The 13139-nt window shown below is 47.8% G+C and overlaps 1 protein-coding gene across 7 annotated transcripts in view; it reads left to right on the plus strand.

Annotated features, from left to right (window-relative positions):
- Positions 1-13139, plus strand: part of ARRB1 (arrestin beta 1) — a 75315-nt gene that overhangs the window by 36947 nt on the left and 25229 nt on the right. For 3 of the 7 annotated variants that reach the window (XM_020913583.2, XM_020913584.2, XM_070473236.1), the window contains exon 1: positions 2181-2299. The exons of 2 other annotated variants lie outside the window; for them this stretch is intronic. In XM_020913583.2, coding sequence (XP_020769242.2) covers positions 2196-2299 — 104 coding nt within the window. In that variant the 5' untranslated portion in view covers positions 2181-2195. Of the gene's footprint in view, positions 1-990; positions 1011-2180; positions 2300-11665; positions 11917-13139 lie in introns of those variants that run through there. 2 more of the 7 variants (XM_020913588.2, XM_020913585.2) reach the window with 2 other exon arrangements.

Genomic DNA, 13139 nt, shown 5'->3' on the forward strand with positions numbered 1-13139 from the left:
TCTGCCCTTTGGGGTTCATAGTCAGATGGAGGAGGCCTGGTCTTATTCAGGAGAGGCACCAGTCTGATGGAGGATAGGAGTTGGGGTGGGGGGGCGGTGGTGAATGTGACTTCTGTTTCCTGGGACTTCCTATCTTACAGAAGGGACATAGCCCTCTTGCCTTGTAGCAGCTCCTTGTCTGAGGGTGGAGGCATTAACTTTGTCTGCAGGGGCCTCCTATCTGATGGAGGAGTCGTGGCCGCTTTCTTCCCCGGGAATTCTTATCTGGTAGAATAGATACAATCTCTGTCCTCAGGAAGGCCCCTTGTCTCTCTTGTTCTCTCACTCAAGAAGCCCCATTTGACAGCTTCTGCCTTTGCTCCCTGCCTTCCTGGCCTGATTCATGGGGGGCCCTGGTATACAGGCAGTAGCCACAGAGAGAGCTGGGCAGAGTACTGGGCTAGGCTGCTGTGGGGCCGGGAAGAAGGGGGAGCTTTAGAGGGGCTCCTGTAGCAAGTAAAGGTGACATGGAAGAGGCTTCCCATGTGACAGTCTGATGGAAGGAGGTGGCTGGCTGTGATGAGTACTCACTGGGGATAAGCGGGGGAGCCTCCTCCAGGCTGGAAAGCGTAACTCGAGAGTCACTCGGGAGCCCCTGTCTGCCTGCAGGCTAAACTGCTGGGGTGGGAAGGGCCTCGGAGACCCTCACCTTCTGCCTGTCCGTGTGCAGCCCGAGTGCTCTGAGCCCAGAGACATCCGCCCTCCAAGACCTGAGAAGCCCAGAGAAGAGGAAACAGGACGCGTATCAGGAACGCCTTTTCCTTTTCTTTGTAACTAACCCACTCACTCAGGGCCGGGAAGAGCCGATCCTGCCGGGCCTGCTCCGGCCTGCCGCAGCCGCCTGCAGCCCCCCGTGCTGGGTCTTCCACGGCCTCCTTCCTCCCCACACAGCCCCACACCTGCCTCGGTTACTGCTCCTGGGCTGGTCCCTTAATTCCACCGAGACTCAGGGCTCTCATCTGTAAAATGGGGTAAGACTTCCTATCTGGCTCCTGAGGAAGTTTGTTTTGTCCTCTCTTTATAGGATTTACATAGTGCATTCCTTTATCTCTGGGATTCATCTTGAGCACTTCCTGTGTGCTGACCTCTGGGGTGGGGGGGACAGTGTAGGAGAGGAACAGGTGTGGGCAGACAGGAAGTCTGTTTGGGACTTGTGTGAGGAGTCTGGGGACATCGGAGTACACACGTCCCAGGGCTAGTGGCTGTGGGGTCAGAGCGGGTCTGTCTGGAGACCGAGGTTTGGCTTATCAGCATCTGGTGGCAGCTAAGTGGCCGGGTGGGTAGAGTCACCAAGGGAACTGCTTGTCATGGGTCCTGGGAGGTGGTGGAGGCCAGGCCCCGGAGGCTATAGCAGAGAGCTGGGCACAGGGCAGGGATGGGCGACCACTCAGCCAGGGCTCCAGTGGCCAAGAGAAACGGGCCTGGGTTGGGGTCACTGCATGGTGCTCGCTGGGGTCGTCAAGACCTTTGCTTTGGCAGCCTGGGTGTGGGGATCTGTGGGAAAGACGGGCCTTCAGATGAGATGGCAGTAATTACTGCAGAGGTGCTAGACATCAAAGAAGGTGGTCAGTCAGATTGGCATCCTCTTTTCTTTTTGGCCTCACGGTGAGGTATGCGGGATCTTTGTTTCCTGACCAGGGAATCGAACCCATGCCCTCTGCAGTGGATGTGTGGAGTCTTAACCACTGGACCGCCATGAAAGTTCCAGCTCGACCTTCCCTCATTCTCATTTCAGTTAGGCCTCTGTTGGCTAGAGGGCTGCCGTGGGAGCACTTGTGTATTTGTGTGGTGTGTATATGGTGTATGTTGTGAGAGTCGTAGGTGATGTGTGTACGGGGCGGGTGATGCAGGTGTGCACGTGGAGTGTGCTTAGTATTGGTGTGTGTGGACTGTGTATGTGGTGTGTATGAGTGTGTGGGATATATACATGTGGCATGAGGTGTGAAGCATACATGGTGTGTGTGTGGTGCAGTTGTGCATGGCATGTGCATAATGTGTGTTTTACATAGGTGTGTTGTCTGTAGATATGTGTGGTGTATGTGTAACTTTGTGTATGTATGGTGGGTATAGTGTGCGTGGTATGTGTGTGTGTGTGTGTGTGAGGTGTGCAGAGTTTGTCCATGTGGCCACATTCAGATCCTTGTTCCACAGTGCATATGGAGGCTGGTGCTGAGTCATCTGCTTGTGCTGAAAACTCAGAAGCATCCACCAGACTTGTGGATTTCCCTTCTCGACTCAGGTCACCCCCAACGGTGCACTGGTAACAACTGGACGTCCAGAAAAAGGGGGGTGAGGTGGGGTTATAGTGTTTGCCAGTTTCTGTGGTGTAAATTCTCCCACCAAGGACTTCACCCTACTAATGTGATGTCATTGAACATGGAGTTGGGGAGAGATGCACAGTGGGACACCATCTTTATAGTACAATTCAGTAAAATAATCGTAAGTGCTAAGTTTTGAGTATGACTTCCCTTTGATTTTTTAAATACTTTTCATATTTATTTATTACTTTTGGCTGCACTGGGTCTTTGTTGCTGCACATGTACTTTCTCTAGTTGCGGCGAGCAGGGGCTACTCTTTGTCGTGGTGTCTTCTCTTGCTGCCGAGCACAGGTTGCAGGTGCCTGGGCTTCAGGAGTTGCAGCTCCCGGGCCCTAGAGCACAGGCTCAGTAGCTGTGGCACCTGGGCTTAGCTGCCCCGTGGCATGTGGGATCTTCCCAGATCAGGGATGGAACCTGTGTCCCCTGCATTGGCAGGCGGATTCTTAACCACTGGACCACCTGGGAAGCCTCCCCATCTTTGTTTTTAATATAGTTTGTTTAATTGTAATCTTGGTTCAGGCTGTCTCACCATTAGCACTGTTAACATTTGGCCTTGAGGTTCATTGCTGGGGGCAGGGAGGGTGCTGGGCTGCTCATTGCCCGCACAGCATCCCTGACCTCCACCCGCTAGAGGCCAGTAGCACCCCTCCCCCAAGTCGTGACCATCCAGATGTCTCCAGACACAGCCAAATGTCCCCTGGGGGGAGCAGATTTACCCCAGTGGACAGTTATTTAACCCCCAGTAGATAACCATTGGCAATGGCTGTGTTTAACAACTAGATCACAGAATTCCTACAAGTGTGACAGTTGGCTCTGAATGAGCCTGTACCAGCCAATTTCAGCACATCATGACCACTGTGTCTGGCTAAATATAAGGCCTGGGTTTCTCTCTCCACAATTCTTTTTCTGGAAAGAGCTGCTACCATAAGCTGTAGCTGTCAGTCTGGACAGAGGGCTCTCTAACTGTGGAGGGCTCTCAGCCTCTGACTGGTCCCCAGACTGGTTGAGGAAGCATTGGAGATCCACCCCTGCGCTGAACTGTTCTGATGTTCTATGAAATGTGAGAATGGTGAGGAAAGTAATACTTCTGAGTTAACATTTTGTTTTAATATAATATGCTCTTCCCCAAAAGTTTATATATTCAAATTGAAAAAAAAAAAAAAACAAAACCCAAACAACTCCCTCCCCCCAAAAGCCTCACGCAAATAAAATTTTAGATCAAGTCTTCCCCCTGGGAAAATCATGGCTGCTGCATGTCTGGGTCCGCCCTGCGTGTAAGGTGCTTCTGTTAAGTCGCGCACACCTGTGTCTCATTCCAGTGGCCAGGCTGTCCACCTCTGATTCACCTCTTGGCTCAGGTACTGCTTTTACCCATCTTCAAGCTCAGCGTTCAGCTTTTGTTTATTTGTTTATTCATTCATTCAAAATATTTACTCAGCACCAATTATATACCAAGGAAGATGATGGAGGAAGAAGGGGTTCCTGCTGTCTGGAGTTTGTCAGTATTTCAGCTCCATGTCGTTCACTGGGGAGTGGAGATGTGCAGTCTCGTGTGGGTGCTAAGGAGACATGGACAGTGTGGAGGAGGGGAAGGGAGACGTGTGTGTGTGTGTGTGTGTGTGTGTGTGTGTGTAGGACTGTGGTTGTGTGCCTGGAGCCGAGCTGGGCACACCATACACTGAATCATCCCACCTGCCCGCTGTGCTTCTAACAGAGGGTTTTGTTTATTTGTGGAGTATCTCTCTGTCTCTCCCCTTGCTCCAGAGTGTAGGTGCCCTGGAGACAGGGCACAGGGGCCTGTATCTCCTGGAGGTAAGAACAGTGTCAGGCCCAGAGATTGGAAAAACAAAAGGAAGAAAAAAGCAAGGAGGGGAGTAGCCAAGATGGGTGGCAAGAGGGAAGGAAGAAGGGGTCAGGGAAAGGCCACTATAAGCTGAAGCAGTCAGGGAAGGCTTCTTGGATGAGGTGGTATTTGGCAGGAAGGGTGGGAGGGACTGCAGTGGGGGAACCGGTGGAAAGGCTGTTGCAGAGGGAATAGCAGGTATGTCCCCGGAGATTTCCGGCATGTGAGGGTCTAAACTAGGAAATGAATATCATAAACTGCTGTTTTCTATCCGTGATGGGGAGGGAGACAGCCAACTTAAAAATCTATCTCTCCGGCGGAGGTAACATAACCATCCCGTCCCACCTAAGGGACATCTGGGCACGACCTCTCCACTGGGCTCTGGAGGGAAGGCAGAGTGTTGGCCTAGCGAATGAGGATAATAACAATAGTCATCACCGTAGCAACAACGTCTGCTTCCTTTTATCATTCCCTACTAGGTCCCAAGGCTTTGTATATGCCTTCACCTATGGGGTAGACATCAACCCCATTTTCCAGACAACTGAAAGTATGCTTCAGAGAGGAAGCGAAAGTCAAGGTCACATAGGACCCAGGCAGGTTCTGCTTGCTTCAGCGTCTGCACTGTTTCCTCTGCCAGCACCCTTCCCTTCCTGCCTCTCGACCCCCGAGAAGGCTGGACAGCATTCAAGTGCGGTCTGTGGGCTCTCTGGGATCCAGCTGTCGGCCTGCTCGGTGAAATTTTTATTAGCCTTTGATTTTCGGATCTCTGGTTTTATGGGTTACTAGAAAATGGGCCAGGCTCCTTTAAGAAACCACCACCCCCCCAGCTCCCTCCATGGCCACCTGGTGGCTTTTCTCCTCCCTCACTCTGCAGCTCCTGAAAGTGTTCACAAATATGGATCATGGCTAGAAAAGTGGACACGTGGATGTGGGCAGGAGGCTGGAGCAATAGCTGTGTGCCTAGGAGCCTGTGAGAAGTCCGAAGTCCTGGAGCTCAACTTGGCCAGAACCCCATCCACTGCCCCTCAGCCCTCGGGCCTGTGCCCAGGGAACCAGCAGCCTGGGGCCCTCCTCCTGGTCTGCGACTCTGGGCACACCAGTCTCTCTGGGCCTTAGTTTCCTGGCCTGGTGCAAGATTCTTCTCTCCCTTGGGCTTCAGTGTCTCTATCTGGGAAATAAAGCAGGCTGCGCGCTCCCCAAATCTGTGAAACAGGGGTGACATTTCCTATCTTCCTGCCTCCTCCCCCTCTCCTGGGCTGTCCTGAGAAGCAGGTGCGCTAATGGTGGGTAAACAGGAAGGCAGTGTTCTGACACAGGGAGGGCTGCTCAGTCCTGGAAGAGCAGAGCAGCCTGTACACAAATAACCCTACTACCAGGGAGAGTGTGATAAGGGCCCTAGAAACCTCTTTGCTGCCACAGCCACCTGCTCCTCACACCTCCCTGCTCCCTGATGGCTGTTCTCACACCCAGGAAACTGGGTCAGAATGTAGGGCGGGTGTACCTGAGGGCGAACGCCCCCTTGCAGGTCCCCACCCTGCCCAGCTGACCATGACTGCCATCAGGGATAGGGAAAGGGATGGGGTTGTGGCATCTCTTGAGTCCAAGAGGCAGCCCCAGCCATTCTCCTCCCCACTAAGTGTCTATGGCTCTTATTGCTTTCTGGATATGGTCTGAGTTCCTTAGTCTGGCATTCGAGACCCTGTACACCTAGCTCAGGGCCTGGGGTATGGAGATGCTCTGTGACTAGCTGGGAGGTGAGTAGACCCTTCTCAGGCCCATCCTCCTCCCTGGTACTCTTCCTAGGCACTTGGGACATACTTCAGATTGCCCACTATCTCCCAAACACCCAGTGGACTCAGTTCCCCTCCCCAGGCCTCCATGGGCAGTGCTGTCACCTCTTCCACACCTGTGTGTGTTCTTGAAGATCCCCCTCATTGATCCTGCCTTCCTCGAAGCCTTTCCTGGTCCCCCAGACAGAACCAACAATCCCATCTAGCGTGTAGTATTGTGAGTGGTGAAAAGTGTCATCTCTGGAGCGTGACTGCCTGAGTTCCAGTATCTAGCTATGCCCTTACTAGCTCTGTGACCTTGGGCAAATGACTTAGACTCTCTGTGTCTCAGTTTCCTCATCAGAGAAATGGGAACTATAATCATACCTTCTTAAATGTTGTCAGAAAAACAAGCGAGTTCATGTTTAAGACGCACTTAGAGCAGTGACTGGCATCTGGTTTCTCTCCTGGATGAGATTTCCGTTGTTGATTGAGATTAATATCTGAAGTTTCCCCCACATTCACTGTATTTGTAGCATGAATTTTCGGATGCTCACAAAGGCTTGAATTGTTGCCAATGCGCTCTCAATTCACTGGCAGTGAATCCGCATTCGTGGATAATCTCTTTCGGATGAGTTTTCTGATGTTGTGTAAGACACGTTTGGCTCAATGATTTCCCATAGGTGGCCCATTCATAGGGTTTCTCTCCTGTGTGAGTTTTCTGGTACTGGCTTTGAGACTTTAAGTTATTTAGGGTTTCTGAATCTCAGGTTTCTCCTTTGAAAAATGGGAATGTTTAGATGGAATAATATCTTAATATGCTGAAGTTCTTAGCAAAGCACCTGGCTTATAGTGAAAGCTTAATGCATGGTGGCCGTTGTGGTTGATGGGTTTGTCTCACTTGGCTATACCACAGTTTGTTGTCAGCAGTGACCATGAATTATTCATCTTAGTGCCTGCAGAGCCTGGCAGTGGTAGGACTGTGTGAATGTTTACTGGATAAGTGAATGATAAATGGAAGAGTCATTGGCCAGAGCTGAGCAGAGGCCCATTTGGGTGTATCAGTTATCTTCCTGGCTCAGCCTGATGCTGGCTGAGACCCTGCCCCTAAGAAGTATTTTCTAAACCCAGTGCCTATTGATCCCGACAGCCAAAGAGAAGCATAGATAGGAGAAATCTGTGGAGTCCACTCACCCAGGGCAAAGGATCCTTACCACCATCTTTTGAAACTTCATTCATCCTCATTCTTGACTAATTCTCTCTTAGGGCATTCATTCAACAACATTCCACCTGTATTTCTTTACACCTCCTGTCGCCCGGGCATCATGCTGTGCCCCCAGGGATCCAGTGTCATAAGGTCTCCACTCTCACATAAGTTTTGTAAGGGAAGCGCAGGGTGAGTAAACAGACTTTTACAGTCTGTAAATGCTGCGATGGGGACACATCGGGTGTGGGAGTCAGGGAACAGTTAATCCCGACTTAGGGGAAGTCAGGGAAGGCTTCCTGGAGAAGGAGAACACTGAGGAGAAGGCACGGTACACAGTTGTAACAGCTGACACAGCAGGTCTGGGGAAGGGTCCGAGGAATCACAGAGACATGGACTCTGGATTGTAAAGTTGCAATATCAGAGATTCTAACATCCATTCAGAGTGATAGGATCCGTATTTTCTCTACTTCACTTACAGTATTTTTTTTCTTGGGTCACTCAATATTTTTTCATTAAGACTTGAGACATGTCTTGTTAGGGAAGCCCTGCATCTTTATGAAGTAATTTGTGCTCATTGTGCAACATGGGAAAATAAGGGATATAAAGGAGTGAGTGGGTGAACAGATGGGTATCCTTCAACCCCTGTTAACATTTGGGCACATTTCCTTTCCTTATATTCATTTATTGGGTTTGTTTTTGAAACTGAGATATAATTTACATACCATAGTATTTGCGGTTTTAGTGGTTTTTAGTATTTTCACAGGGTTGTATAACCATCACCACTATCTAATTCCAAAATTTTCAGCACCCCCAAAAGAAACTCCTACCCATTGGCAATCACTTCCCATCCCACCTCCCACCAGGCTCTGGCAACCACCAAACTGCTTTCTGTCTCTGTGTAGTTGCCCATTCTGGACATTTCAAATAAATGGGATCAAACAGTGTATGGCTTTTTGTGTCTGGCTTCTTTCACTTAAAATATAATGTTGATCCTTTCAGGGTTCATCCATGTTGTAGCATGAATCAGCGCTTCATCCCTTTTTATGGTTGAATAATACTCCATTGACTATATATGCCACAGATAAAAAACACATTCACCAGTTGGTGGCCTGTGACTGTTATGCATATTGCCACTATGAACATTTTTTGTGTGTGGACATCATTTTCAGTCCTCTTGGGTCTCTACCTAGGAGTGGGATTGCTGGGTCATGTGCTAACTCGGTGTTGTACACAGGAACTGCCAGACTGTTGGCCAAAGTGACTGCACCACTTTGTTAACCACCAGCAATGTGTGAGGGTTCCTGTTTCTCCACATCCTTGATAACACAGGTTTATTGTCCTTTTTTCTATTCTAGGTCTCCTGTTGGGTGTGAAATATCTCATTGTGGCTTTCTTTTTTTTTTTTTTTTTTCGGCCATGCTTCATAGCTTGTGGGACCTTAGTTCCCTGACCAGGGATCGCACTGGGGTCCTTGACAGTGGAAACACAGAATCCTAACCACTGGACCACCAGGGAATACCCTTGTTGTGGCTTCAATTTGCATCTTCCCAGTGACTAACCATCTTTTTATGTGCTTACTGGCTACTTGTATCCCTTCTTTGAAGAAATGACTATTCAAATTCATTGCTTCATTTTAATCAAGTTCATTTTTAATTATTTGCCTCTTTGTTGTTGAATCATAATAGGATCTTTATATATCCTGGATACTAGACTTTTACTAGATACATGATTGGAAAATATTTGCTCCATTCTGTGGATTGTTTTTTCACTTTTTTGATAGTGACCTTTGAAACTCCAAAATTTTTAATTTTGATAAAGTGCAATTTATCTACTTTTTTCTTTAGTTGCCTGTGCTTTTGATGTCATGTCTAAGAAACCATTGCCTTATCCAAGGTCATGTAGATTTATACATATGTTTTCTTCTAAGAGTTTTATAGTTTTCCCCCTTTCTCTCTTTCTTTGTTTTGCTGGGCCTTACATCATGTGAGATCTTAGTTCGTTCCTCCATCAGGGATGGAACTGATGCGAGGTTGGGTTTTTTTTTTTTTTTGCATATGGATATCCAGTTGTCCAAGAATCATTTATTGAAAAGACTATTTTATCTCCTTTGTTTTCTCTTTGTTCCCTTGTTAAAAATCAATTGACTGTAAATATATGGGCTTAATTCTGGACTCTCAACTTTGTTCCATTGATTTCTATGTCTATCTTTATGCCAAGATCACACAATCTTGGTTACTGTAGCTTTGTAGTAACTTTTGAATTTAGAAGTCTGAGTCTTCCAACTTTGGTTTTTTTTTTTTCAAGATTGTCTTGGGACTTCCCTGGTGGTTCAGTAGTTAGGATTCTGCACTTCCACTGTGGGGGGCACAAGTTGGATCCCTGGTCAAGGAACTAAGATCCACAATGCCTCAAGGCATGGCCAAAACAAAACAGACAAAAAAAGAGGGAAAAGTGAGACAGAGACACTCAAGCAAATAATTACAATAAAAATTTATTTAAAAAAAACTGTCTTCACTATAATATTTCCATATAAATTTTAGGATTGGCCTGTCAATTAATGCAAAAAAATCCAGCTGAAATTTTTATAGGTATTGCATTGAATTCATAGATAAGTTTGAGGAGTGTTGCCATCTTAATGACCTCCAGTCTTCTCCTTCTTTGTTTTGGATATTTATTGAGTATAAATTTGAGCTCATGCCAAACATACTGTTTTGGTTCCTGATTTCTTCTTAATATTCTGTCATAAGCATTTCCCTGTGTTATGAAAGATGCAGGCATAATTTCAGTGCTATGCAATATCCCATTGTTTGGCTGTATTGTACAAAATGATAAACTCTTGGATGTTGGGTAATCTGTCCAGGAAGGTACTTTGTTCTGGGTCCCTCATGATTCAGGCTTCTCCCTACAGGCACAAATGGATATTTGGGAGGCCTGGTAGCTCACAGAAAAGCAGCAGAATCAGAAAATAGGATCTAATAGGCTGCACAGACACTGGTAGAGCATGTTTGTTCTAAGCATGCTCTCTACAACAGTGGGTTGTAAACATTTAAAAATTTGCACCATGATACTCATTTTACATTGTAACTCAGTTCACCTGAAATAGAAGTTTTACTAAATGACACTTAAATTTTTAAAAAATTAGTCACGAGAAACTGGTCTGCTGTAGTTACAAATAACCCCCAAATCTTAGTGGCTTAAGAGGTTTCTGTCATGCTCCCTGTCTGTCATTTAGCAGGAGAGCCCTGGTTTAGTCTCTGGAGGCTTCCCCATCCAGATCATTGCTGGTTTCAATGATAGAGGAAAGAGAACACGGTAGGCAGAAGAACACCCCCCCACCCCAACAATGTTTATATCCTAATCCTTGGAACCTTTGAATATGTCATATCATATGGCAAAGGGGAATTACAGTGCAGATGGAATTGAGTTTCCTAAAATTAGTGGATCTTAAAGTAGGGAGCTGCATGTATTCATAAGGGTCTCTAAAAGTGGAAGAGGGAGGCAGAAGAGGAGGTCAGAGTGATGCAATGTGATGAGAACCTAACCTGGTGTTGCTGGCTTTGAAGATGGAGGAAGAGGCCTTGAGACATGGAATGTGGGTGGAAAGGGCAAGAAAACACATTTACTCCTAGAGCTTCTGGAAAGGAACGCAGCCCTGCCAACACCTTGATTTTAACCTGTGCATGCAAGCTCAGTCGCTCACTCATGGACTCTTTGCTACCCCATGGACTGTAGGCCGCCAGGCTTCTCTGTCCACGGAATTTTCCAGGCAAGAATACTGGGGTGGGTTGCCATTTCCTCCTCAGGAATCAAATCACCATTTCCTGCACTGGCAGATTTTTTTTTTTTTTTTTTTTTTTTTTACCCCTGAACTACCTGGGAAGCCCCATGATTTTAACCTAGTGAACAGATACTAAGTTTATGCTGTTGTAAGCCACTAAGTTTGTGATCATTTGTTGTAGCTTCCATAGAAAATGAATATAAACAGCGTGGGGTCATCATGCACCAGCCCTTAAATACTTCTGCCTGGAAGTGACATATGGCATTTTTGTTCCTATTTCCTTGGCCAGAGCAAGCTGTATGGGCATATCTAACTTCACAAGACTGGAGAAATTTGATCCACACATATGCCCAGCCTTAGAGGGGATGGAATGTTGGTAAATACAATAATATCTACTACTTGCCATCTGCACCTTATATTTATATCTTCTATTCCATTCAGTAACAACAACAACAACAACAACAACAACAACAAAAGTGCTAGTGGTAATTCTATAAGTTGATTTCATTGTCAACTAATGGATTGTGACCCCTGGTTTGAAACACACTGCTCTACCGACCCTCCTCTGACCAAGCCTGATGGGCCATGTGACACACACTTCGCCTAGCTGATTGGCCCAGGCATGGGACACCTGACCAAAACTGACCAATCGAATTCCTCTCCTGGGAATTTGGAATTGGGCCATTCAGCCAGTTAACAGTGGGAAGCAGAGCAGAGGCAGAGTAGAACAGGGTCAGAGTGAGAGGCACATGCAAGCCAAAATGATGGAGGGGCAGAAAAGCCCTGAGTAAGCAGAGAATTGGTCCACAGAGACAATGGAGCAGCCGCAAGGAGAGCAGTGCAGGCAGGAGAACATGCATCCCCAGGGGGAGAGGTGGAGAGAGAGAGCCGCTGCCTGAGAGGTTGATGGCTTTCCCGTTGCTGGCTCCAGCCCCCGTGCGTCCTGCCTGCGTATCCTTCCCGTGAGATTTTTGTTTCTTTCTATACTGTCTCCTTTTCTTGAGCTCTGCTTGGTGGGTTTTTGTTCCTGTTCTCCAGGGAGTCTTACTTAGCTAGAATGCCGGTGGCATTTCTTGTGTGAGACCCAGCTTTAGCTCTGAGGATCAGGCTTGCGGGGCATAGATTGGACTTGGGAATGAACCAAATCCAGGCATCCCTCAGTCTGCAAGTTTGCCTTTGACTTCAGTCTTGCATGTTTGTGCTTGCTCTTCAAAGTGGACAGACAGAAGCCATCTGTGAGGTGTTGCACAGGTGGGGGTCCTGGTGAACTGGAAGCACCCCTACATGGGCCGTTTTTCCTGACAGTGTTGGGGTCAGGAAGCCAGTGGAGTTGTTTCAGGGACTGTTTGGCTGTGGGACCGAGTGGAAAGGACATGGGCTCTGGAGACAAGCAGCCATCATTCACCTCTTTGAGCCTCGGTTTTCTCATCTCTGAAATGGGCTTGTGGAAGGATTCACAGCAGTGTTCTGGGGAAAATACTCAGAGACATGACGGTGACAAGGGTGTACAAGCCTAGAGGGCATGGGCAGCTGCTGCTTTTGTTGTCTGAGGAGGCTATCAGCGTCCTGCTCCCAGAGGATGTGGCCTGGGGCTGACTGAGTTAGCTGCAGGACGTCCCCCAGCGCTGGGCTGGCCGGGCTGCCTGCCCCTCGTCATCCTCACTCTCCTCGCCCATTACTCACTCTTTCGTTACTTCCCCCTCCTCCTGTCCTCAATTCCCCTCTTTTCTGTTATTCTTGATGCTGATAAAAACACCTGCTTTAGGAAAGCAGCAGGGTTGAACATAAAATTACCTGCCTCCTTGTATACTGTCAGAAGGCAGCCAGGCAGAACTGGTTCTGAATCCTGACTTATTAGCCCCTTTGCTGGCTGTGTGCTTCTGGGAAAATTCCTATATCTCTCTGAACCTTAAGCTTATTATCCATAAAATTAGAATTATAATGCTCATTTCACAGTGCTGTAATGAGAAGTAATTAATTGGGCACTCAACTAATGCTAGTTCCTTCTTTTAAATGTTAGTTCCTTTTTACTTTTTTCCTACCCGCCTTCCTTCCCTCTTTCCCTATCACTCCTCCTAGCTGCCCCCTGCCCCCCCCCCCAGCCTCTTGTGACCAGGGTGCCCCTAGTCCCTCTCAGGGGTCCCTGGGATGGCTTCTCCTGACTCAGTTCTTCGTGGCCTCAGCC

The sequence above is a fragment of the Odocoileus virginianus genome, chromosome 10 (assembly GCF_023699985.2).
Source record: "Odocoileus virginianus isolate 20LAN1187 ecotype Illinois chromosome 10, Ovbor_1.2, whole genome shotgun sequence".
In the NCBI taxonomy this organism is placed as follows: Eukaryota; Metazoa; Chordata; class Mammalia; order Artiodactyla; family Cervidae; genus Odocoileus; species Odocoileus virginianus.